This window comes from Pantherophis guttatus, chromosome 2 (genome assembly GCF_059756535.1).
Source record: "Pantherophis guttatus breed Tessera chromosome 2, ASM5975653v1, whole genome shotgun sequence".
NCBI classification, from domain to species: Eukaryota; Metazoa; Chordata; class Lepidosauria; order Squamata; family Colubridae; genus Pantherophis; species Pantherophis guttatus.
In genome coordinates this window covers 224,789,819-224,817,375 of record NC_142064.1, presented here as the reverse complement: position 1 = coordinate 224,817,375, position 27,557 = coordinate 224,789,819, and the positions used below count along the sequence as shown (strand labels likewise).

Sequence of the window (27,557 nt, the reverse complement as noted above, 5' to 3'; positions counted from 1 at the left end):
GACGGAGTTTAAGGCTATGCAAATCAGCATGCGGAGAATAACTTCCCTATCACATTCGAAGGTAAATGTGGAATACAGTTCACCAGCAAATTGATAACTGGCTATATAAACAAAAATGCTGCATACAAGATTTTTAACTGCTCTCCTGTAGCTGCCGCTTTTATTGTTTATTAAGACTCTGAATCGCTTCTGATTCAAAGATTAAGAGGTGCTTTGAAGCGTGCAAAGGTCTGAATGCAGCACCTGTTTGCAGCTCATTTCAGGAGCTGCCCTGTTTTCTGGTACGGTGTGTCTGTCCCTCCGAGGCAGCCATGCCATATCCCCAAAGGTTAGATTTTCTCCAGCACTCTGAACACCTTTTTGCCTTGAATCAGTACTGTGCAACCCTATTATTTTACTGATCTCTTAATGATTATGTTCCCATTATTGAATCATTTGGAAAACGCTGGTTTTGAGCGGGACTTTGAAGTATTTGGTGAAGCAAGATGATGTCCCATAATATAAACTTACAGAATTTTTATTCTGACAGAACTGTATTTTTTTTATTTATTTGATTTCTATAGCCTCCCATCTCAACAAGTGAATTAGATATACGCTATATTGTAGCCTAATATAAATGCCTTTTTAAGTGAGTGTATATGTGAAGCTTCCTCTATACCAGGGAATAGAATAACACAAATGCTTTGAGGCTGCACTTTCTTATGCAACTGAGGTAATTTTCTTAAACCTTCTGATCTATTTTCTGAAAAAGCAGAAACTACAGTAGGCTGTTTGCACTCTTTGAAAGAAACATCTTCCTGTTAGCTACCCCCAACTTTTCACATACCAGCTGCAGCTTAGATAAGAAACCGTCTTGCAGAAACAAACCATTGATCTACCTAGCTGAATATTTATCTACACAATGACCCATCAGGTATCCACTCTGCCTCAGCTTGACCTTCAGAAGTTGGGAAGAGATCTTGGGACTTTCTGCAGTGCAAGTCATGTGCTTTACTGCCGAGCTACAGCATCTTCTTACCAGTTACTCTTCCAAGTGTGCCTGACATCATAGTCATTGATCTGGTGCTTATCAGCTTGTTCATCCAGGAAGTCAAACATGTACTTGATGGCCAGAGGCAAGGCACTCCCTCGGTGGGCTGTGCTGAAGATAGTCTCAAAAAGGTCATCCACAAACTTCTGCAAAGTTCCCTGGAACAAAACAAACAAAAAAAAGAGGATATTTGTTCAGCATTACATAATATATCATTCATGTACATAAACAGAAAAGCAACAATAGAATGAAGGCATTCTTTTTTTCTTCTCAGAAGGGCTAAAATATTTCACTGGAATTAAAACATGCTTTAAAATAAGAAACTGAAGTGTCACCAATGGATGAAATAAAACCGGCTTTTCATGGGCTATTGTAAAGGAATTTAGAACTGAACTTGGGGAAGCTATAAGAGAACTATAAAGAGAGGAAGGAAGGAAGGAAGGAAGGAAGGAAGGAAGGAAGGAAGGAAGGAAGGAAGGAAGGAAGGAAGGAAGGAAGGAAGGAAGGAAGGCATTAAAAATAGGGGGAGCTTCAATGGCACTCTTTTGGCTATCCTGCTATGTTTTTACCCTGTGGACACCCATGTCATATCCATTCATTTAAACTGGCTCCTGTGCCTTTATCCATTCTCTACAAATCTTCAATTTAACGATTTATATGTGATAGTGATATATGATTTTACATAGAGCAATCTAAATTATTTCAGAGATCTGGTTCAGTATTCAATTAAGTATAGGATCACTGCTTTTTTTTTTTCTTTTCATAATAGTTCCAAGACAGTGATTTTTTATGATGAAAGTTAAACCCATAATCCTCTCAGTTATCATCTCATGTAGGATCCAGATACTAGAGTTTGAAAAACATATAACACATTTAGTTAGAATAATGGTTAAAAAACTGCAGAAAAATTGTATAGGAGAGAGAAACTGTCACTGCAGACTTCTTTTAGAGCCCCTGCAAAACTGTAAAGGCCATTTTGCTAAGAAATCTTGAATTTTGAAAGTGTTTTCAAAAACTGTGCCTTTCAACAGCCAGCAAAAATCTAAAATGTAGATATATTCCTCTCCTTCAGGTTGAGGTAATCCAGGTATCTCCCTATGAAAGCAAGGGGGGGAAAATCCATGATGGAATTCTGAAAATATTTGAGAGAGTGAGGTGTTCCACTTTCTCTCTCATCTGTGCTTTCTGATGGAATGTTCAAATTATGTGTAACCTGTATATTCAGAAATGAAACAAAAATCTAAAATGTAGATATATTCCTCTCCTTCAGGTTGAGGTAATCCAGGTATCTCCCTATGAAAGCGAGGGGGAAAAAATCCATGATGGAATTCTGAAAATATTTGAGAGAGTGAGGTGTTCCACTTTCTCTCTCATCTGTGCTTTCTGATGGAATGTTCAAATTATGTGTAATCTGTATATTCAGAAACGAAACTAACCAAGTGTGACAAAATTTCTAGATGCCTTGAGTGATGTAAAGGAGGAAAGAAAGGGAGAGAGAGAAAAAGAGAGAGAGAAAGGAAGGGAAAGAAAGAAAGAAAGAAAGAAAGAAAGAAAGAAAGAAAGAAAGAAAGAAAGAAAGAAAGAAAGAAAAGCTTTCTACTGCTTAGATTTTTTTGCTGCTCATAGAAGAAGTGAACAGTACCCTGGAATTTTCAGGTTATATATATATTCTAAAACTGTACACGTTAAACAATAGCAATACAGCAACCAGCATTCCTCTTGCAGATTACTATGATTTATGATTTGGCTAGGATAGATTCAGCTGAGCTGAATTTAGCTCTGCAGTTCTGGGATTTTTCAGAATCTGAAAACAGAGTACTATTTTGATTTGTTCCAATACAAATCATCTACTGGCCATTTGATTTACTTCAGGAATTAGTGTAGCAATTATATTGTGAGTAGTTCTGTGTTTCTGTCATAAACCACTGGATTTTTAATACTCCTTCGCTTGGGTTTTTGCTGATATGGAATACTGGTAAAATGAGGGCGTCCATCAAGTGCATGAACAATGAAGCTGGATAAATCAATGATTATAGCACCTAGAGGCTGGAATCCCATCTTCCTTTTGATAATAGCTAGGGTGCAATACTCATCTTTGCAGGTTTAGTGGGAGGGCAGATAAAAAAAGGCTAGAAATGGGAGGTGATGAGATCAAAGGAATCAGACTACTCATCAGAGGCAGTAAAATCACCAATCACTACTGAGAGTGAGACTGGCCCAAGATCACCGAGCTCATTTTCATCGATAATGTGGGACCAGAACTCACAGTTTCCTGCTTCCTAGCTTGGTACCTTATCCACTAGAATAGGACAGAATAACAAAGTTGGAAGAGACCTTGGAAGTCTTCTAGTCTAACCCCTGCTTAGGCAGGAAGCCCTAGACTAAATCAACTAATATTCATCTCCTGATTATGGATCAGGTTTGGAGGGAGAGACTGTCTCTAACCCAACAGTGGGAACATGGAATCATAGAATTGGAAGGGACTAAGAGGACATCAAGTTCAATCCTCCGCACATGCAGGATTCACTACACCCCATACCCTAATAGATGGCAATTAAAATCTGGTGCAATGCATATAATTCATGTAAGTATATAAAACAATTTAGGAAAAAAGGTGAACAGGATAGAGTTCATGATGAAATATTAAGATCTGTGGTGGCACAGAGGTTAGAATGCAGTACTGCAGGCTACTTCTGCTGACTGCCGGCAGCCTGCAATTTGGCAGATCGAATCTCACCAGGCTCAAGGTTGACTCAGCCTTCCATCCGTCCGAGGTGGGTAAAATGAGGACCCAGATTGTTGGGGGCAATATGCAGATTCTGTAAACCGCTTAGGGAGGGCTGTAAAGCACTGTGAAGTGGTATATAAGTGTAACTGCTATTGCTCTTGCTATTATCAAATTTATAACACTACTCCACTCTTACAGTGGACTTAGGAGCCATTCTGATTTACCTTAGTAGCCAACAGACGAGTCAAATATATTTCTGAGACCATCTTGCTGCCACGATCACCTTCTCGTTGATCCATGTGATCGTGATTCTTCACCAGATGCCATAGCTTGGTGCCACTCTCCAGGTCAGGTGTGATCATGGGGGTCCGGGAACGGAGACTGTCAGGGCTGCTAGCTGTCCGGAGCATACTCTCTGTGAGGAAACCACATATAATGGCAACTGCCTCTCCCTCCTCCACTGACTCTTGGCCTCTGCTGTCCTCTCTCCACCTCACTTAACTTACAGCATGGTCTGTCATACCATCAAGAAATATGATATATTTTGGGCTACCCTGTCAATTAAACTTCATTAACTAATTGGCCCTAGAAAAAGAGAGATTATTGACTTTTTTTTTTCATTGAAAGGATCTAATGAATAATGAAGGAAGCTCATTATATTTAAAACCTACTGGCAAGTACCCTTCAATTCTAAATAAGTGGCATTTTTTTTCACATATGAAGGCAAATAAGCATGTCCCAGGATAATGGTATAGGATCCAGTCGGGTTGGTCATCGGGACCAGAGGTTTAGTGTGGTTTCAGACTTGTGTGGGAGCCCATCCTCAGGAAACTTCTCTCTATCTGAATCTTCCTGGAGGATGGGCTTCAGCTCATGTTCAAAAGCTGTGCAGACTTCTGATCCTGGTGACTGACCCAGATTGGATTCTGCAATAATTTTTTTCCTCAGTAATATTTTAAATATTTATAATAGATCCCTTGCTTCTCTTAATCCTGTACCAATAGGACACATGAAAGCACAGTGGCTTTAAGAAAACACAGTGAAGAAATACGGATTTTGTATAACTAAACTAGGAAAAGCAACCAGAGGCAAAAGCCTTAACTGGGAGAAGCTAGCTGAATTACTATAAAATAGGCCTAGGTCATACAAAACCAAGGAAGTCATTAGAAGAGGCTTGACTGAAGCATGGTATCCTTTTTAGTCTGCTTTTTCTTAACTTAGGAAGACTTTCTTTCTTAATTCCCAGATTGCTGCTGAATTCTACACAGTAAAATGGCAAGGATGTTTTCTCATTTACTCACCATATCTGCTGAGTGATTTTGTGAAAGTAGAGGAATTGGAAATGTTGTAGGCAGAGTTCTGCTTGGGCACCAATGCCACAGATGAACCATCTGTTACCTGTAGAGAATATTACCAAAATTAAGACTGAAGATCCATAATCTCTATCTCTCTCACTCCAACCGACCAACACTGAGCTCCCTACTAAAGGAAGCTGAAATAGCAAGTTTAACTCCCTATTCAGTGGATTCTCAGAGCCTCTTAGAAAATTTGAGAAGATGGACAGTTCATTCTCTCATAATGTAAACACAAACAGAATAAAGCTTTCTTTTTCTTCTTAATAAAAAGCCATTTTCCATTCCTTGGGATTCCCAGATCTGACCTGAGTTTTATCTCCTTCAAAATCTGCCTGGCACAAAAATAGAAAGCTTTTCAGCTTTGTCTAGAATTTGTTCTTCTTTCATTCTTGCTTTGTTAGAGCATATTTATTCAATTGTTTGTAGTGGACAGATCAAAGACAAAGCACACAGGACAGCATATGGATTCTTCCAGGCCTTGTCAGGAAGAATACAGAGAAACAGAACAATCTTGCACATAATTTTAATGCTTCTTTTGTTAAACTTAAGAGCTAGAAGCTTTCTTTTCATTCTCTACAAATGCGTTTACAATTTAGTATTCTCACTTGCTTTTCTTCTTACAAACATTACCAGGCTAGTTAACATCATCTGTGTACTGATGTTGTCTAGCCTAATAATGAAATGTCTGCAAGAAGAAAAGCAAACTCAGAGGACACCAAAAACCTAACAATACAATCCTGAGCCATGTATGTTCTCCATTATTTAATACTCATCGCATGTACACACCAGAATCTAGCCTAGACTTCCATCCTATTCTCTCCCACCAATACAAATTCAATAGTAAAATAAATAACAACAAGTTGTTTGTAGTATCCATCTCTCATATATGATATAAATGTATGTATCTTATTCAGATAGATAGCATATTCAGATGCCAGGTCTCTTCCACCACTGCTGGCAAAAACTCAAGGACAACCACACCTGGTAATGAGCTAGAGTGTTGAGTCTTTTCCAGTCATTGTCGATCTTTGTGGTGACATCTTCATCTTGAAGAATTATCCGAGCCATCCTGCCCTGCCGCCACTCTGCACCGATGGAAGAGAAGGGCATGGGGTCACTGGGGATCGTGCTCACTTTGGACAGATCACAGAATGAAAGGCATGGAGAGCATGTGAATGAGGCATGGCAGAAGCCATTTTAAAAAGCCACACCCCACTCTAAACCCCATTACGGTCTTGCTGAAGTTAGCAACAATAATGCCAGGAAAATCTGTTTGGGATCTAATGTAATAGGGCTATTTTCTCCTTGGTGACTTGGATTTCCCACTTAGGGGGGAAAAAATGGCAAATCAATTCTGAAGTGATTGCCAAGGAAGCTGTGGTTGACGGAAGTGAAAGACAAACTCAAAAACAACCCCCTGCCCACAAAACTTCAAATTATTCAACTTCGGAGGAATTTTCAAGAATATCTCCAGCTTAATCAACAACCTTCTGCTTTAAAATCCTGTGAGTCTTACATATTCAGTGATCACAAGCATTGTCATCTCAACTACTGGGATTATGTCAGTTTCCCTTCGCCCTGAAAATATTTAGTTCCCTACTTTATTCATATGAGATTACTGTTCTCATCATCTCTCAGGTATTACATCTTATTACTTCTTGCAATTATGAACTTGTTTAAAATGCTAACCTAGAATCAGCAATACATCATAATAACATTTTTCTTTGAGAATGAAAAATGACCTTCCTTGCATACCAAATAGCATCTGTCTCAAGCTACACATTACTTTTACCTAGTTTTGACTCATGTAGGTTTCAAATATGAGGGCTTAATTTTTGGAGCAAAAAGTTGTTCAGGTGTGGAATACTGAATCACCTCTTGCCCATTTTTATGTCTTTAGCTTCTTCCCAAAGAATATTATGGGCTCATTTCTGAGGGAAAGACTTAGGGGCGATAAATTTCAAAAAGGAGAATCTCTACCCAAACTGTGAGTCTTTCTTGCTATTGGATCCAGTTTTAAATGACAAATCTGTTTTTTCACTTGTGGATTAAAGCAAAATTTATCATTGCAGTCAAGGCACCAAAACAGGTTTACCAAATTTAGCTAATCTTCCTGCAAATTCTGCTATACAATGGGTCTAGTTTCCATATATTAGCCATTTTAAACTATTATTGTTCTATTCCAATTATTTCTGCTAAGGGCTCGACTGAAGGGATATCATCATCACCATCCTCATCCTCGTTTGTATTCTATCTGATAACTGAATCACAAAAAAGAAAATCTATTTCTTATAGGTGAATTATCATTAACATATTTTATGATATTGTCACTATTATGCATATTTTGATCCTTAATTCTTAGAGAACTTAATTCTATTCACAGTTTGCTAAGAAAATACTAGGAATGTGCCAAATGGGAAGAGATCTTTCCAGAGAATTCCAGAATGTTCCATTTTCTTCTGAATAATGGTGAACCTTTTCCAGACAGTGCCCTTCTTGAAGACAATTCAGTAGTTTGGGAAGTAAATCTTTCTCTGCTACAGCATCTGCCTTCTGGAACAGCATCCTTTTCACAATTTGCTTGACCCCCATACCCAATCCTACTTGCCTTCAAGAAAGTCCTCAAAAACTCGTTAACTCGTTCTTCAGAGCTTGGCATAGGGGCCCTCCAGACGGTGGGGAGGGGGGATTGTTTTTTTCATTGCTCACTCTGACCAATTTTTATATAAAAATTGCTTTTTCAATTTTCAACTGTGTAAATTATCCAGTCATTTTTGGGTGGATGGAAAAATAAATAAACAAATTATCTTCTAGAAAACCATACCAATTTGTAGCTCTTGCTCTATTCTTCCTCATATAAAGCAGAGCCATTTATCAAAATACTATCAATTGAGCTGCCAATAAATAAATAAATAATCAATCCTGTCTCTTTTCAGCCTCTGCCTATTCTCCTGAGTCATTAGTTTGAAACTGCCATCAAGTTTGATAGTTTTAAAATATGGCCTTAGAACATGCAGGGAGGTACTGTATCTATCAACAAGTATAGAAGGTCATGTGTGAAGAGAACTGTGGGGAAAAGAAAGTAAAATGGCTACATTTATACATACAGGTGGCAAAGATAAAGAGTAGCTTCTGAAGCAGCCACATGAGCCTGGAAAAACATGCAGTTCCTTTAATGAAATTAAAAAAAAAAAATGATGCATCTTTTCTATTGGAGTTTTATAACCCTTATGTCATGATTATAATATGAATCCACTGTTTATCCTAACCACACAAGAAGCCATTGCTCACCCAAGTCCATATCTCCTGCTTTGGGTCTTTGGGAATATGGTACTCCTTTGTACACAGCATCCAACAGCTTTTCCTTCACTTGTGTGATGGTATCACAATTTAGGACCTTGACTGGAATTTCAGGAGCATTTTCATTTTCAGGATTCACACAGTTTAGTGTCTGTATAAAAGGGAAGAATAAAAAAACTTAACTATCCATTAGCGGTGGCATACAAGGAAAACCAACCAGGGTTTGGAAAAAGTACCAATATAAGCTAAACTATAAGATACCCATATGGGCAAATCCCAGACATGCAATAGAAAATATAAGTATAGAGCAAAAAACAGAGGTGATTACTTATAAAGAGCTTCTTTTTTTGGAAATGGGTAAGTTGCAACTGAAATCTTTAGATGAATTAAAAGAAGAAGGGATAATTTATACTTGGTTTCAGTATGGTCAGCTTCAAGCTAGATGGAGGGAAGATCAAAAATTTGGTGTTATGCAAAATGAGGAAAATCTGGTGAAACAGATTACAGATCAAAGCCAGATGCATATTAAAAGGTTGTATAATGCATTATTGGAAATAGATTCAGAAATGGAATTGGTTAAGGATTGTATGATAAAATGGGCACAAAACTTTCAGGAACCAGTGATGATGGAAACGTGGGAAAAGATTTGGGTCAGAAATGTTAAATTTACGCAAGCACAAAATTTGAGAGAGAATTTTTATAAAATGTTTTATAGATGGCACTTAGATCCTAAAAAATTATCATGTATGTACTCTAATTTGCAAGCTAAATGTTGGAGATGTGAATGCAATGATGCAACTATTATCATATATGGTGGACCTGTAAGAAAATCAAGGCATTTTGGATAAAAATTTGGTGGGTGATGCAGAATATTCTGAAAAGAAGGTTGAAATTTACTCCTCAATTGTTCCTATTGGGTATAATTATGGACTGTACAGTATCAGAGACTAAATTGATTTTGAATCTAATATCAGCAGCTAGGCTGTTGGTAACGCAATATGCACTACCAACTATTTGCCTACTATTGAAGAGTGGATATTGAAAGTAATGAACCTAGCAGAAATGGCGAAAATCTCAGCGTACTTGAAGGACTATACACAAGAAAGATATGTAGCGGAATGGAGAAGATGATTGACTATATTCAAAATAAGTATCAGACAAGAAAATATCAAATAGCTTATGAATGAACGTTAAGTATTAGAAGTATTATGTTATCTATAGTGGAGTTAAGGTTTCGGGGGGGGGAGTTAGTAGTCTGAGGATAAGTAGGTTAATCTAGTTTATGATTGTTAAATGAAACACCTTGTATTTTGCTCTGGGAAGTCTGGGGGGGAGGGTGGGATGAGGGGAGGAAAAGGGTGGGGGGAATATGGGGGGAAGAAAATTTTTGTTTTTTGTAAAACTTTTCAATTAAAAAAAAAAGGAAAACCAGCTGAAGATGTTTTACAGGTGGCATATGTCGCCTACAAGGTTGGCTAAAATCCATCCGAAAAATAGCTCACTATGTTGGAAAACTCACAAGGTATCTTTTACCATCTATGGTGGACGTGCCCGGCGGCAAAGAAATTTTGGTCCAATATCAAGAAATGGCTGGAACAAATTACTAATCTACAAATAGACAAGAAGCCAAAAACTTTTTTGTTGGGAATCTTTACAAAAACATACCCTAAAGAAATAAAATACTTGTTGATACATATTCTAACTGCAGCGCGGATAACCTATGCCAAAAACTGGAAACAGGAAAAGATCCCAACAAAAGAAGAAGTAATGGACAAAATTACCCAGTGCGCTGAAATGGATAGGCTAACAAAAGAGTTAAAGGAAAAAGAAGAGACAGAGTACTATAAAATATGGGATAAATGGTACCAATGGTACAACGTCACTATTGAAGAAACACAATTAGAAGAAAGATAGAATAGAAATGTAAATATGTATACAAATAATTCCCTACGGGCGGATAAATTTATAGAGGGAAACTTAAAAAGAAAGATATAATCTCAATATATATTATATAGATTACTAAGGGGGGAATTCTTAGGGGATGAAAGTAAGGGGGGGAAAGGAAAAAGAAAATTATTAGAGCAAGATTAAGGGGAATAACTATAACTGTACTAATTGGAAAACTAATATGAAACAAATGCTTCAAAAGTTTAATTTATTTACATGTTGTTTGTTGTGTAAATGTTTTTATGTGTGTTTTATATGTGTTTTAATAAAGTTTATAATTTTTTTTTAAAAAATTAACTACCTTCTTTCTTTTTTAATGATTGCTTTAGTTTTAAACGTATTTTTTTTTTTTGGTAATATGAAAACTTGGTTTTGTAGGGCATCGTGGAAATTTCAAAAATAAAATAAATATAAATACATTTGTGTCCTGGAATGCTCTGCATAACACTATAGCTTTCCTCAGATGAAATGGATGACAGGAAGGGCTGTCATTAACCTGTCTTGAAACGCATCACTCCACTCTAATTAGGAAGGAAATCTGAGGGAGAAGCTTGTTGGAGAATGTTCTCATTTGAAAATAATAGGGAAAATCATAGCCGACATAGATCACTTGGTTGCAACAGAAGGTTCAAAGTCCAACTTTAAGCATCTCTGAATAGGAGAATCTCCAATCTAAAAACCTAAAGTAATGAGTCAACTATACTAGAATGTCCATGACCTGACTTAGTAAAAGGCAGATGTCTATACTTCTATAGCTTGTTATGAATGATGTATATGCTATCTAAACCTAGCATCTCTATTTGTCATGGTTCATATTCCTGGATAAAAAAATAGTTACTATGGTTCTTATATGTGGCACAAAGGAAGAGGGTTTTTTCCCCCTTTGTTTTAGGAAGAGAATTAATATTAACATTAGAAAACAACTTTTATTTATAGCCCACTGGGGCTTTAAAGAATGTGATATGTCTGTATTTTAATGCCTATCTTTTTTTTCTTCCAAGGATTCAGACTAAAACTTTAGTACTAGGGATTAACCCAATGTTTCTTAAAGTTCTGCAAGCATCTCTGAGGGATCTGAGAAATCAAAAGTATTTGCCAGTCTTTGCTGGAAAATTATTTATTTAGCGTATGGCGTCTACAGAGATCATGCAAATACAAATTTAGTTTAAATAAAGTATATATCAATATAAATATGGATATGGATGGATGCATAGATCCATCCATCCATATCCATATTTAGGTAGGTAGGTAGGTAGGTAGATATCTAGATAAAAAATATTCATGTGAATTTTACTTCGCTAGTCGTTGCAGATTATGGGGGTGGTGCTCATCTCCATTTTAAGACCATTGAGCCAGAGCTGTCTGAAGACGTTTCTGCATTCATTTGGCCAGCATGATATTACAGAGTGCTGTTACCTTTCCCACCGTAGTGGTACCTATTTATCTGCTCGCATTTGCATGTTTGCATTTGCAAGAGCTGGGGTGAGGACAGGAACTCACCCTGTTGTGTGGCACTTGGGTCTCGAACCTGGGCTGCTGGCTTTCCAGCCGACAAGCCTCATGTCTTAACTGCTGAGCCACCATCACACACACACACACACACACACAACTATAGAACTGTAATGGTATGGATGTTATAATTCAATATCTAAAGAAAAAAATATAACATTAAAATACCATCAAACCCCACAAAGTTAGCAGCAGCAAACATGCCAATTTTAATTTTAAATATGGTATGTATCAATAAATATAATCCATTGAAAAGAAAAGCTCTTTTGGGGTCCTCCATAATTTTTAAAAGTGGAAAGAGAAAAAAGTTTAAGAAGCACAGGACTATTCTATCAAATGTTTAGAGAATACCAATAAAAATTAGAGAATATTCTCACCTCTCATTCTATATTACCTCCTTCTCTTATTATTGGTCTTGATGAAGGAACAACTACCTTGTTAAATAGTGATTCCCCCCACCCCCAGCAGATTATTATCAGAAGGGCTAACTCAGAGGACTAAGACTCCATCCTAGTTAAATTCCCACTGTTACTAACCAACATTTTGTAGTCAATTTGTTGCCGGATGAGCTTGTCTTCACTCAGGGAATAGCGGGCTTCTCCAGTGATGGCATCTATAGGCCCCTTCTCCATCTGCTGTTTGATGGCACAATATAACATGAACAGAGGTTCACCTGCACACTCCTGAAGAAAGGATAAAGAGAAAGAAGGGCGTTCAATATAAGCTTATGCTTCATTTCCAAAATAATTTGCATAGGTATGCACGAGAAATACCGTAGTTGCTATTCTTGTCTTTTAGAAGAATCTGCATCAAAGGCTGATTTTATTAGCCATTATTTCATGCTTCAATTAAATGATTATTTTACAGGATGCTTGCTGTAGGACAAAAAGTATGTACACAGAAATGACCGAGATTGAGCAAGGTCAGGATTTTGTTAATTATTAATTCAATACTGTATTGTCTCCAAAAGTAGCTCTACTTGCTTTGGTAAGGTTTCTCTTGTTAATCGCTCATCCAAAATAGCAGTTTGCTTATTCAGTCTAAACTTTTAAAAAGAAAAAAAAAATCTTTACAGTATTTGCAATGAGCAATTCCTGACTTCTCCCCCCCACCCCCCATCCCCGTGTGTGTGTGTGTGAGAGAGAGAGAGAGGGGGGGAGGGAGGGAGGGAGGGAGAGAGAGAGGAGAGGGAGGGAGAGAGGGAGAGAGAGAAAGAGAGATCTCTCCAAGAAATACTTTACAAAAAGGCAATGAAAAATGTGTATGTAAACAACAGTTTCAAGAATTTCACTGAAGGTCATTGAGCTCCACGGATTGTAACTTAATAATGGCAAACCAAGCTAAGGATTCAATATTTTAAGTTCAAATGAAGACCCTTTCAGAAAATTTGATTTAACAAGAGATTTAAGTGAAGAGCAATACACAATGATTTGAAGGCTATATTTTCTGTGGCATCTTTATAACTAAAATCCTCAGAGAATCTAGGAAGCATCATTTCTGGCACAGACTCTATTATTTCTAGAGCCTTAAAGACGGCAGCCCAATCCTGGCCTGGTTTTGAAAGCACATTAAGAGCCTCGCTTCTGAGCTTCTTGAAGAGGCTATAGGCTTTTAAAAAAAAAATATGAAAGAGATAAGATTGATTGAACAACCCCTGAATTTTTTGTATTAGTGTAGGTAGAATATGTGTTCTATTGCTTAGAACACATATTCTAAGCAATACAGATTACACAAGGCATGTATAGGAAATAAGAACTTTGCTAGGACAACGGCAACAGCCCAATCAATCCTCAGCCAATCAGCACTTCAGTCAGAACTTGCTCCTTAAGAAAAAAACAGATGCCATCAGATCATTCTCTATTTTTTCACACTACGGTTACAATCTCTAGACAAAATAATTAAGGTATGCAGATTTACTTACAAGACCGCCTTCTGCCACTGATAGCCTCCCACCGGCCAGTACGCTCCCACAGAGAGGGACTTCTCAGGGTGCCGTCAGCCAGACAATGTCGGCTGGCGACTCCCAGGGGGAGGGCCTTCTCTGTGGCAGCACCTGCCCTCTGGAACGACCTGTCCCTGGAGATACGTAGGATCCCAGATCTCCGTGCTTTTCGCTGTGCCCTTAAAACTTTTTATTTCATCAAACTCGGCTGGCGTAATCCCCCCTTAGATATTTTTGGATATTTTTAACTGTAAATTGATTTTAGTTGGGGTGTTTTAAATTTATTGGGCCAAAATTTGTTTAATTCTTTTTTAAATTTTTAAATTTTGTATGTGATGTTTTTATTCTTGGCTGCTCACCGCCCTGAGTCCAGCAGGAGAAGGGCGGTATAAATATTTAATAAAATAAATAAATAAATAAAATAAATACTTCTAGTTTGTTTCTTAAATATTTTATTGCTAGAAGCTCAGAGACAAACTTGCAGCTCCAATATCTCCTCCAAATTTCTCAACTGTGAATTTCCCCACTCCAATATCCTACATTAATCTGTATTTCAATTAAGTCCTGTAAATTTCTTTTATTCCTTAAAAATGTTATTAGTCGTGCTGCTAGATTCCATATTTGATAGTAATGAGGTCAACTAGACAATCGTCTGATGGTTTGAAATAAATGCTTCCTCTTGTTTCCTCTATAGTTCCTAGTTCATTTCTCTAGGTGTTCTCTGCTGTTCTTATTATATAAAAAAGCAAATACATAATCAACGAGTCAGCTTCCCTGCACTGATAAAAGCAACACAATTTACTCTATTCTGAAAGAGGCAACCTTATCTATGTCCTGCTTTTTTAGAAGTGTAAGAAAAATAAAGTACTCAGATTTCAGTTAAGGGAAATGTGCTAGGTCACAGTGCTTAGATGAAAGAAAGAAAAAATTAGAAACTTTGAAGGGTGCGGTATTATGCAATAAGAGATATTTGACAAGGGGCTAGATTGTTTATGAGAGAAAGGAGTAGCAATGAAGAGTTTAAAATTATTAGGCTAAAAAAGAAATTATTCAAAGGAGGAAGGGTACTATTCCAAGAATTGCCATCTGGGAAGAAAGATAAGGTCTCCAACATTTATAGATTATTATAGATCTGATCTGTAACGCTGCTATGTAGTTAATTCCCAAAATATTGCAGTACTTTGAACAACTTCAAATTATGAGATGTTAGGAACCCAGAGGCAATATTCTACATTACCTCTATGGAGTCTCCTCTTATTCCGGTGGCCACCAGCACAACAAATTCTACTTTGGTGCAAAGTGAGCCCGCTCTCTCTGTCACCATATGCTGTTAGCATCTCGTTAGCATCTGCAGTAATTAAAGAGACAGCTGCTAACGAGCAGGAACAGGCATACATCATCCCTAGACCTTCCGACAACACGCCTGTCTTTGAAATTATGTTTCATTTGCAAACTTGGCTTCATTAAGTCTGCTTGGGGGGAAAGAAATGTGGGTGCTGCGCTGTTTATTAATAACTGTCTTGTCTCCTCGTAATGCACAAGCCAAATGATGACCATCCGTTAACAGGCACACATGGCAATTATGATCCATCCTAGAAAATGCTCCCGTTTTAGTCCTTCTCTCTCCTTTCAGGTGAAGCCAAAAATATAAAGTTTCTTCCCAGGCAGTTTTTGATTGCTCATAAAAGGTCTCTGCAAACCGCTCAGCTACAAAAATGCAAGTCTAGGCGGAGGATAAATTGAAGATGGCTCCTTGGTCACATCTCGTTTGTCTATTGTGTTTGCCTGGCATATCGTTTTCTACCACTTGCAGTCAGCTGACAAGCCACGCATTGCTTTGGGGCTGCTTGTGCCTGCCTTTTCATCAGGGCTGTTTAAAATGCTCATAAGAGCAGTGGATTGCTTGTTCAAAAGCACCTCTGGGGACTAACCCATTTGCCATTCTTATTCTAGAGAGGTTTGAGAGATAGTATGCATCGTGCAATGGACAATAAAAAGAAAAGTTCTGCAGTTCTTAAAGCTCTGGATTAACCTGTTAATTACTTTATATTTGCTAACTGATGATCTTGGGCTTTCTGACTCCGAACCATACTTGTATATCTATCTTCATCAAGCAACAGTGGAAGAATTTTTTTTTGAAAAAAATTAGTAGATTCAATATTTATTTGCAGTGGGAAGTAGCAGAATTTGACACAGGTTTACTAAAAAACAGAGTAGAGTTTCAAACTAATAGGGATTAAGCCATACAAAATCAGGCCATTGCATCTATCTAGAAAACCAATGTGATTGGCTTTCAGCAATTCAGTCTTATGCCGAATAATGTATTAGCCAGCTCTTTGTTATTCATGGATTGTTAGCTCCCAATGACTCCAGATAACCCATTTTGGCATTTGGCTATTTTGATTAGTTTTCCAACATCAAAAATCAGAATTGCTTTGTCTGTTCTAATGAAAGATATACAGACTAAGCAGGATAGTTACCAGAATGTGTTGCATACCTACTAACCCTGTCCATATCAGACTTCCCTGGAGGCCTTTAAGTTCTGCTCATGAATGGCAAAACTGGTCCTGGCTTTCTGTTCCAAAGATTAATGTCTTAAGTTCAACTATGCAGAACTGTCAGTAGCTTCAGAGGCTGCTATAGCTTCCAGTGTACCAATTAGGTCATTTTAGATACTGGTTTTTATAATTATTTTGGCCATAGCTAAACCACAGGCAGCTTTGGAAAAGCCCTGTTTAAAAAACTAAGTATATTTCACAAACAAACTAAAATAATAAATAAATAAATCCATTCCTAGCACAATATGCTGCCTTGATAGGAACATAAACTAAACCAAAGGGAACCCACTAAAGCACAATTCACTGAGTTTCCCTCCATTTAAATTCTAAATTCTGCTTCAGGCTGCTTAGAGCTCTACATCCCTCTTTCTTCTTCACAAACACATCCACCACCATCATTTTGTTAAAAAGGGGGACATATACCCTGACATCTTTTTATAACAACCTCAAACCTTTCTCCCTTTTCTAAACAGCAGGGATTAAGTCCTGATCAGCAACATTAGAAATAACACTTCATAACTGAAGAGGGAACTGCGTTCATGTATATAGCACTTTCCTCTAGGGTCATAAAAAAAATTGCTGCTCAATCTTTTAAGGACACAGATCTAAAAATTCCATTATGTCAAATGATTAGGAATGCTCCTGCAGCCAATATAGGATGCATTTTATAAAATGAGCTTGTGGTTTCAAGCTCAGTTCATCTAGAAAAGGAACCAACGACAAAAATAAAACAATGAAAAATCCTACAGACAACTTGCGATTGTGTTTATAATGATGTCTACACGATGCTGATGATTCCTATCCCAAAATACAGTTAAGTGTATTTTGTTATGGAATAGCCATCTGCTGACCTAGTGTCCCTGAGTAACATAATCAATAGCTACATTCGCTAGGATCTCAATGAGTTGCAATCCAATATACGTGGAGAAAGGAAGAATGAGGTGAAACTATAGGAATCAGTGGGACATATGAGCTTGGCATGTGAATGCCTGTGCCTATGCAGAGGCCTGAGGCAGTATAGCTAATGCTCACACAGTGTCTTATTGATGAGATTTAGCTCATCAGGCACCTAATATTGTGCATTTTTCAATGCTCCTCTTTATCTGTTTCGCTTTCCTGTTTCCCTAGGATGGCTCATTAGGATGCTGATAAATGGCACTTGAGGCCTCAACAAAACCACCAGTCCCAAAGCTTGCTGATTTCTTGAAGCTGGTTATTCCCACCTTTTCTGCAGCAGAGACAGCTAAATGGGAAATGGGGGAGTGAAGAAAAAATATGTTGTTCTCATCTCTCAGTGGGATTGAATCAATGTATTATTTTGGCAAGCTAGCTTTTCTCTGTTTCACAGGCCTGGACGTGTTATTATATAGTGGTCACAAGGGAATATATAATCCCATGTGACCCACACAGTTATACCTTTGGGAATACTTTCCCCCAATTTGATGACAGAACAGCCAGCAAGACTATAAATACAAATTTGCCCTGTGGCATCCTGTATGAAAAGTCAAAGAGCTTCTTAGAAAGCCTTCCTTGGCACTGCTGTTCTGATCGTCAGTCATTGTTGGATCAAAGATATGGACCCCCCCTGAAGATCAGAGCCCTGTCAGCATCCCCGAGTGACATGTTTTCACGAAAATTTGCTATGTGAAAATATAGATATTTTTACTTGCTTGATTTGCCTGCACAAGTTTGGGCTAAGAGATTATAAAACAAAACCCGCTGACATTCTGCTTGCTTGCAAAGCCTTTTCTAAACATCTTAACCATGCCTTCTTATTTGACAAATATTTGCAATATTCGCCCACTAAAACCTCTCAAGAGGGGGGGAAAAAGAGAGAGAGAGAGAGAAAGTAAAGAAGATGGGTCTTTTCTTTCTTAATACATCAGAAACCTGACTGGCAAGACATGTTTGCCTAACATTTTAGATGAGGCAAGACTTGGGAGATCACTCTTATTTTTTCCTCTTTTTTTATACCACAAGACCGGTAACACACTTTTATTATGTCCCTATAAGCGCCCCCACTGTTATTGCATGAATCTTTTCTCCAGACATTAGTTTATGAGAGCTGTTGTTTGCAAACATTACTCTTTTCTACTGAAAATCCTCAGGTATATAGGGTGTAAAGATGACAACGAGTGATGGATTAGGAAAGCTGGTCCATTTTTGACCAATCTGATTTTTGCTTCTTTCTTTTAACTGTCTGGTTTACTATAGCTCTCAGGAAAATAAAACCAAGTAGCAGCAACATGACTGATAGCCCCATGGTGGCGAGCTGGGTTTTGGAACTTGACAACTGCAAGCAAGGGAAATCTGTGAGAAATTCACAACCTGGAAATACATTTTACCTATTTCTGGAATTTGGATCAGGATATATTTGAAAGAAGTGGGAATGTACCATTATTCTTTAAAAAAAAAATACCAGACCAGCTCTTGGAACATTCCATAAGCAGTTTGAGGCATATTTTCCAGACTGCACTATATTTCATTCTCCTTTGTTTGAATCCTATGCTGAAGCACAGTATGTAATAAATTATAAGTCATGACCGTATTTATGGTTTCTACATTTAATATACAAAGTATGGTAACAGCACACTTGTGACAAATCTACCAGCTAAACAATTTCTCCCTGACAGGAGAAGTAAAACTTATCATCAGCTTCAGATAGTACATATAACTGAGAATTTGCTGTTAGTTGTACTACCAGTGTAATATAAACAGGTTTCTGGTTTTTTGCTAAATTTCCATCCATCCTTTGTGCAGATACTTATGTTCCATGACTTCACCACCATGGATCAAACAAGTCAGTCCCTTACTTGGTTCCTGCCAATTATTATACTGTGTAAAAACACAGCCAGAATAAAATAAATTGTGTAGTTATATTTGGATAATTTAAAACGACAATATCAGAAAAGATGTTTAAAGAGAGGCAAAAGTTTGTTGTTCTTATTCCTTTCCAAATCGTTATACATTCTACAGCAATGTAGAAATTTTCAAGGATACAGGATGTCCCTAGAAGCAAGGAGTAGAATGCCTGTGACCAATGGTATTAAGTTCCTCTCAGTTGTGATTGCTTGCCATCTGCATAGCTTTCTACTTGTTCTGGAAAGCAGCCAAGCTTCCTTTATTTTAACAAGGGATGGTATTCTTCAAAAAGCAGCTCTACTCTGTGGCATAGCAACTCACTGAGTAAAACTCTGGCAAAACCCTATTATTTAGGCATCACTTTTGATTTATAGATCTGTAGCTGCCATTAACCTAGGAATCCTTCTGTGCCTCAAAATTCCTTTAACACACCATGTGCTCCAAAAGTTTTAAGTTCATTTGCAGTACAGCAGTTCAAAGCTTTACTTCAGGCAATATTAAAAACATTATCTGTGCTGAAAGAATCAGAATTTTATTCATGCCTACTGATTTTGCTAGGGAAAACTGAATCAATGAAAAATAATGACATGCTAAGTGATTATCAAAAGAAAAAACATCCATCAGCAGGACCACAATACTACCATAAGAATCCTGTAAATTATTATTATAACTCTGGTTCCAGAGTTTCTTGAGAGGTTGGTGTGGTGGAATGTAGTCTGGATTCCCAGGAGGAAGGAAGCGACATTCCAGAGGAACAAGAGATAGCAAAGTGTAAATAGTATGGTTGGAAGAAAGCGAGTCAAGACAGTTTCTATGTAGAAGTTCTCAGAATGTATCTTTAATGATGCAAGTAATTGTTTCAGTTTTACAAATTTTCTGTCTAAAGGCAACAAACATTAATGGAAACTCCTTAGAAATAACTATGTTTCCTTTTTGGTTTGGGGGGGGCTGACAGGGGATCCCTTTTTTCTTGAATTCATGATGTATTTTACCTAAATAAGTTCTCAGTAGCTCTCTTCTCCATGTGTATTTAATCCAACATATCCATCAGTGCCGCAGATGGATTCAAAATAATCCACAACTTTGCACAAACCAATTCATAATGAAGATTAAAAATGGTGGAAAATGGAGATTTTTTAAAATCAAAGCAGAACCTTCGGATTGCACCAAGAGAAAAGATTTTAAAATAATATATTGAACATTTTAAACATTTATAGCATTAGGTTTTGTAACAAAAGGTTTTAGCAAGGGATGGAAAACAGCTCAATGTTGTTATTCTTTTTTGTAGAAAATGAAATCTGAGTTGTACTTAGTACCAGCCCTCAGAAATCTGAGGGCTGAGTTCTTGATTCACAGCATAGTATTTTAGCCAAATATACTGTCAACCTTCAACAGATAAAATATTTTGACAAATGGGTATCTCATCCTTCTCCCAGACACTCTTAGTGTGGTTCACACAATGTAACTTTCTTACCTTTAGGAACTTATACAGAAGGAATGTGAACCAGTTGGTCAGCATTTTTTCAGCCACCGACTCAGTCCTGTAAGAAAAATAGAAAGTAAATATGATGACAAGAAATTTCAGAAGTCTGTGATCCCTTGAAGTCTTAAAACATTTAGTTATTTGTCTTAAAGATTTAAACAGTCAAATTTTGAAAGGCAATAAGTTTAAAACAAAAAGGAATACTGAGGTTATTATGTAACATTAATGGATAATCTTAATAATAGCCAATTCCAGTTTGGCTCCATTCAGTCCATTCCAGTGAAACAGGGTCCTCTTTCTATAAGCTACATACTATTCGGAATAAAAAGTTTTGGTCTACCATCATCAAATCATTCAGAGTAATATAGGGTACTTGAGAGGATCCACAGAATGTTGTAATTCAGAACCCAATTTAGGCATCTTATCATCAATTCATAGAAGTAGAAAGCAGAGATGAAGGAAGTCACATTTACAAGTTTTCTATAAATTCTACACACTTATACCCACTGCATTGTAGAATGCAGACAAATCCTGAACAAATTTAAAACTTGTATAGCAGTGAAATATTTATGTTGGAAGGAACTCTGTAAAAACCACAAATAAGGCTATTAATGTTAAATGCTATTAACAAGACAGCAACCACTTACATTAAATATCATGCGATGGACTACCCAATGGTCACTAAGAGGAAACCTCCACCCAGAATACAACACTAATCACTGAGGGCAAAGTATGAGTATGAAACAGTAATGAAGGATGGGTAGATTCCTCCAGTTCTCAAAATCCATCTTTGTTTTTTAGAAACAATCAAAGGACTTAAATCAATTTGCAAATCCCAGATAGGGACACTCTCTCTCTTCTGGTTCTTGCCTTTTACCACTGGGAAAAAATATATTAAAGTGAGACATCCAAAAGGACATGTGGGTTAAAAAGCTCATATAGCATCAAGTGAGTTAAGAAGCTTAAGTGTTTACAACAGAGATATGAATATGTCTGTTGTAAACATTAAGATTAACATATTTATCAAACATTTAAACTATGCACATTTATTCAGCCTGAAAAAATGCAGGTGGTTCTGATTGAAATTGTTTCTTTATACTTTTTTTTTGACTGCTCCATCTATTAATCATCAGATCAGCTATTTCATATTCAAATGATCACAAAAGCACAAGCAACACTAATGACCTCAAGAAGGTAACAGCTTTTTCATTGCTATAAGGAAATGGGGAAAGAGTGTTATTGAAAAATAACAAAATCACCACAATCTAAATTCCAATTCTCTAAGTCTAGAAGCTACATGGATTCTGAGTAGTCTACATAAAACAAAGGAGCATCAGGAAGAACGGAGCAGTTAAGTAGTGCAGATTGTTCTGAACAGAACAGGACCATGGAAAATGTTATTTCCTGACCACCTTCTGCCTTGACCAAATGAAGACAATGTCTTCACATTTTGGCTTTTTGCCTATTATATCCCTCGTTTGCTTTCCTCACAAAAATAGGCCTGGTAAGTTGTGACAAGGGTAGGAGTGGAAATTGTTGGATTCAAATTTAAACACAAATGACCTAATTTCTACTTCCCAACTAGTAGATATTCTAAATAAATCCCTCTACTTCCCTTCTGGTATGCAGCCTGGTTATAAGATAAAGAATGACAGCTTGCATTCAGCATGATAGAAACGCTAGTGTGGAAAAAATGTGTGTCCCTTAAAAAGAGAGGGGGGGAGAGGGAGAAGTCTGAAATAGCTCAGATAGTTTTATAAATCCAATTGTTGGAATAAACTTGGCTCTGAGTAAAAATAACAATATTCAGGTTTCTGCCACTGTTCTGAGATGGCTTTCTATAGTCAAGGCTTAATTATTAGATTGCCATATGTCCGTAGGACTACATTTTATAATACAGATTTCATAGAACATGAATGTTAAGGCTTGGTGTAAAGGCAAAATCTGGCTTGAGAATAGCTCAGAGGAAGAAAGTTCTAGATCTAGAATAAAACTTTCATTTCCTATGCAGGAAGTGATACAGGAAAAGACTATAAGATCAGGACTGGGGAAATAAACTTTATGAATGATACTGTACACATCGAGACCACATTATTTATCTATCTATCAATGTTGCCTAGTTGCCAATCTCACCAAAAGCGACTCTGGACAGCACACAACAATAATATTTTAACATTTGCTGTCTCTTCTTCAAAACTAACTTTCTCTTTCTCTGTTGTCTTGTGATCTTGAATCTATTTTTCAGTTCTAGAATGTATTGATATTGACACATATACATACAAGCATACATACATACATATATATCAGAAGTAAAATGTTCAGAACCCAGCCTCTTTAGGGATAAACTGATAATGAAGTTGACAGTATTCACAATGTGGGCTTACTTTATACATTATCTTTAGGAGGCATAAACTGTTTACAGACTTAAGAAAGGATAATATATGTGAAGCCAGATAATATATCTAGAAGCCAGAATTCACCGAGGTTTCCCCATTGAATAAAAGTGTAGCAAAGAATCATTTGTCCCAATGTAATAATATAAGAAACAGTACCAAGTTCCAAAAGAAATCCTTCTAATGTGTAATCATATATCCGTCCCCAACTTCCATTTTCCTTCTTTTAAAAACATGCAAAAAATGGGCATTGTCTTAGTAATGTCACACTGCTACATCCAGCTAACGGAAAGATTATATGTGACAGTTCAGATTGCCACAATTAAATTACTATTTGAAGTAGCTGACATATGACTTCAAACACTCAGATACATGAATTAAGTGCATGCATGAGAAGATCCGTTTGGCAATTCCACTATTTGATATGTCCACTACATGTTTATGAACATGAAACTACCTTACTGTATGTACATGGCAATGTTCTTTATAAACCTGTTTTTGTACAACAAATAAAACTACTATTTCATCTGTGAACTGATCTAAACCCTAAGTGGATAAGGAAATTAACCTTTGCAAAAGTGGATTGTTAAAAGCTCAAAAAAGAAAAAAAAGAACTTAGCAAATCTATATTTTAGTACACATGTAATAATTTTTTATCCTGCAGTTAGTTTTTTTTTTTCCAGTATGCATTGGGCTATAATTCAGTAAACCTATCTGGCTAAGGTTTAAAAACCTGATGGAGCAGAACAGACACATGAAGGAAATGGAATACGTTCTTGACATGTACTCATTTCCCGCCTGTGCTGAGATAATACTCAGGAAAATCTGCTTATTTTATTCTGAAACAATCACTTCTTAGAGGTTGAAGAAGCAGTACTGAAGAAACAATTGGGAAAGAATAACATGGCAAAGAGAGGCCTGATGCACTGCATGAAGAAAGAAGATGTGTAAAATAATAATGGCTTGCTCCCTACCAACCATCAGAAACAAATACCACTGAAAGACAGAAACTTTGCAATAGACATTATTTGTGATGAACTAATCAACCCCAGATTTAGAGACTTTTGTAAAAATACAGTATCTACCATGTTTCCTTGGAAATAAGCTCTCCCTGGATAATAAGCCCTCCCCCAAAATATTTAAACGCATGCGCAGCCAGTCCCCACCATTTCCTCTGGTTAGGATCAGGGAGACAGAGCTGGAAATCAGGTAAGATGGCAAGAGGAGCCCCGTCTTGCTCCACGTGCCCCAAAATAATAAGACCTCCCCGAAAATAAGGCCAAGTGCTTATCTCGGGGTTCAAAAAAATATAAGACAGGGTCTTATTTTCGGGGAAACACGGTATGTGGCACAGTAGTGGTAACCCGCAAGAAAGGAAAATGGAAGAAAGGAAGGAAATAAGTTGAAAGAAGGAAGAAAAAGAGAGCAAATTGCAAAATCCTCTATTCCTTTTGTTTGCCTTCTGTTGAGTAAAAAAAAACAAAACAAACTCAAATGCTAACAAATAAAACACAGCAGTAAGCCACTATTGCAAATCAAGCATACATTTGTCCTTTCAATGCTGTACAATCATTTACATGGTCATTTCCAAAGTTTTTTAAAACTTATTTTCCCTTTGATTTTTTTACATCACATTTTCATGGTTATACCCATCCCCCCCACAGAAACTTATTATTCGTTTAATAAAGCATATAATTATTCTGCAGAGAATGTTAACACAGAGTAGATATTGTTGAAAATGGTGCATAATGAAGACTTCTACATTAAAATCTCATTTAAAAGAGATGCTGACACACTCAACTGTCTGTTCTCACATTTAACAGAAATCTGATATCTCTGTCTACTGAAACAAACATTTCCTCCAATCTGTTTGTCACCTTGTTTTGATATTTGACTTGCAAAGATATGAAAATATTCTAGCTTCTAAGTTTTTACCACACTCATAAATGTTCAAATTCATAATTGAAATACTAAAGGCCAAAAAAGTCTCCCCTACTTGCTCAGTTTGATGAATATTCCATCTAATAGCAATCACTCTGTTTTAGAGAAATACTCAGATATGAAAATAACTATTTATGGGTGACAATCTATTATTTTAGTGCTAAATCTATGGTCAGAATTGTTGAAAAACACAAAATATCCTGACATCAATGAGAATCCACACAAATCCTTTTACTAAGAGGATCCTATATAAATGCTCACCTCCTCAAGAGCAATTTGGGATGGTTCTTGCTCTCCAAATTCTTTTCAATCAGATCTGAGAGAAGCTGTTTCAGCACTCCAGTGGCATATTCCATCTCACCCTGTAGGGCTGTCATAATTAAAGAGGCCACATTACCCCGGTCGCGCATGGAGAAGCTGCGTTGGGCCTCCAAGGTTCGAATAAAAGTTAACAGGAAGTGCTTTTTGTTCAAGAGCTGCCCAAAGAGTGTCAAAGACTTCTCTACATTGGCTTGGACCTGAGGAAGAGAAAATACAGCAAGTTACATCAGAGTATTTTAATGATACAGCAAAATTAGGAAAATCAGGTACAGAATCAAGTGTGACATTGGACATGTAACAGACCAAATCATGGGGTATAGCCAACAAATAAATGCAATGACCAATAGTCACTTTTTAATGTTTATTTCTAATTACATGTGAAGACATCTTCTCTTTGTAGGAATCTGAGTCCAAATCTCAGAATTTAGTGTACAAAACAAGAATATGGCCCTTTAAATCCTTTTAGCTATGTCCTCCCATCCAGTGAATCTACTTTTTTCAAATACTTAACTATTTAAAAAGCTCACCTGTGATATCTAATATTTTGTCTGTTAAATTGTCAATTCATTAAAAGCAGCCTATTCTAGAAATTCCACTTACTGAACAGATATTCTCAAAGACTGCATACATGAAATACATGTAATTTACAATTTTACTTGTAAGGTTTATTTCAAATTTCCCCCAAATTTTGAGATCATGAATCAACTGATTTTGTTTTCAAATAATACTGGAATTGATCTTTCTCTTGACTATTTATTGTTCAATCCATTGAGCCTGTGCCTTTGTTCATGGACAAAACACAAACGTTCAGGAAAGCGTCAGTAAAAAATAATAATAATTTGAGTGCCAGGAAACATCAGAATTGCTTTCTGTCCTGTTTTTCAATGTAGTCGTGCACTTCTGTGCATACAAGATGTGAATAATAAAAACAGTCAAGCCAGGACAGGGTACTAAAGTGCATGGATAACAGTTTGGGGACCATTTACTAATGGTTAAATCCAGAAGTTTTCTCTTCTCTTTCCATCTTGTTCTCCTATTGCTCCAAATCTGACTCAAATTCCGCCCATGCATTCATTAAATGTAATATTGAAAGAGAACAATTGGCTCACAGTTCTCTTGTCTAGTATCACATCAAATTTACTGAAACAAAGAAAGCTACTGTCATACCACTTTGGGCCTATGGGACCGAAGTACCAACATTCAATAGTAGGGAGAAGACTGATCCAGATAAGCAGTTTATGAAGGCTGTACTGGTAGTTGCCACTTAATGACAGCAATTGAGCCAGAAATTCCATCACTGAGCAGTCATTAAGTGAAACATCATGTGACCATACCTGCTGTCTTATGACACAGCTTCCACTGCAATCATTAAGAGAATAATCTGCAGTCATTAAGTGTGACATTCCGTGATTGGGACTTGTGTTTTACAGTCTGCTTCCCTCTGACTTAGTTGGAAGCTGGCTATGAAGGCAATGGCATGACTGTGAGACACTGCGACTATCATATATGTGTGCTGGTTGCCAGACACCCAACTTGCAATTATATAACTATATGAGGATGTTTTAATTATCGTAAGTTCAAAGGCTGATTGTAAACCTACTTCTTCAGCACTGTCATGAGTTGAATGGCTGCTAAACAGGACAATTGTTAACTGAGGACTATGTGTATTTGGTTTTCTGCAGGCATCAACTCAAGGAACATCTGCAGACTAATTTATTATTTAAATACTGTATTTTCATAGGCATTGCAGATTCCTTACAGTGTGATCTATCTTGATAGGACCACAGAAAATATAGAAGCTATTAATGATATCTAATCAACATCAGCATATTTGTCACAGTAAATTTAAAGCCAGGAACATACAGAAAAAAAGAAACTACATTATAACAGACGATAACGCTTCTTTTAACATTTACAATACAGTTGCATTGTACAATTTTTAAGAAACGACATGATTTTTTAAAAAATCCCTCACCTTGTATACTTACATACCATTAGATTTTAAAATTTTATCCAATAAGCATCCTATCTCCATCGCTAAACAGGAATTGCCCAAACGCTTCTGATTTGACCTGGGACTAATTGCCAGATTCCTCCTGGCTAAATCTGAGCATAGCAAACAGCCCTACAGGAAAACTTGATCTTTTGCACTTTCTACATATGGCTATAAGTGTTACCGTCTGTCCCT

At 36.9% G+C, this 27,557-nt stretch overlaps 1 protein-coding gene across 5 annotated transcripts in view; it reads right to left on the bottom strand.

The window, feature by feature from the left end:
• PLXNA1 (plexin A1) overlaps window positions 1–27,557 on the bottom strand; it is a 395,502-nt gene that overhangs the window by 17,404 nt on the left and 350,541 nt on the right. For 2 of the 5 annotated variants that reach the window (XM_060688304.2, XM_060688305.2), the window contains exons 22-29: window positions 25,310–25,566; window positions 20,706–20,772; window positions 12,406–12,552; window positions 8,405–8,564; window positions 6,095–6,246; window positions 5,060–5,156; window positions 3,983–4,173; window positions 1,019–1,188 (exon numbers count right to left, since the gene is read on the bottom strand). In XM_060688304.2, the coding sequence (XP_060544287.2) occupies window positions 1,019–1,188; window positions 3,983–4,173; window positions 5,060–5,156; window positions 6,095–6,246; window positions 8,405–8,564; window positions 12,406–12,552; window positions 20,706–20,772; window positions 25,310–25,566 (1,241 nt within the window). The remainder of the gene's footprint in view (window positions 1–1,018; window positions 1,189–3,982; window positions 4,174–5,059; window positions 5,157–6,094; window positions 6,247–8,404; window positions 8,565–12,405; window positions 12,553–20,705; window positions 20,773–25,309; window positions 25,567–27,557) is intronic. The other 3 variants (XM_060688308.2, XM_060688309.2, XM_087883730.1) reach the window with 3 other exon arrangements.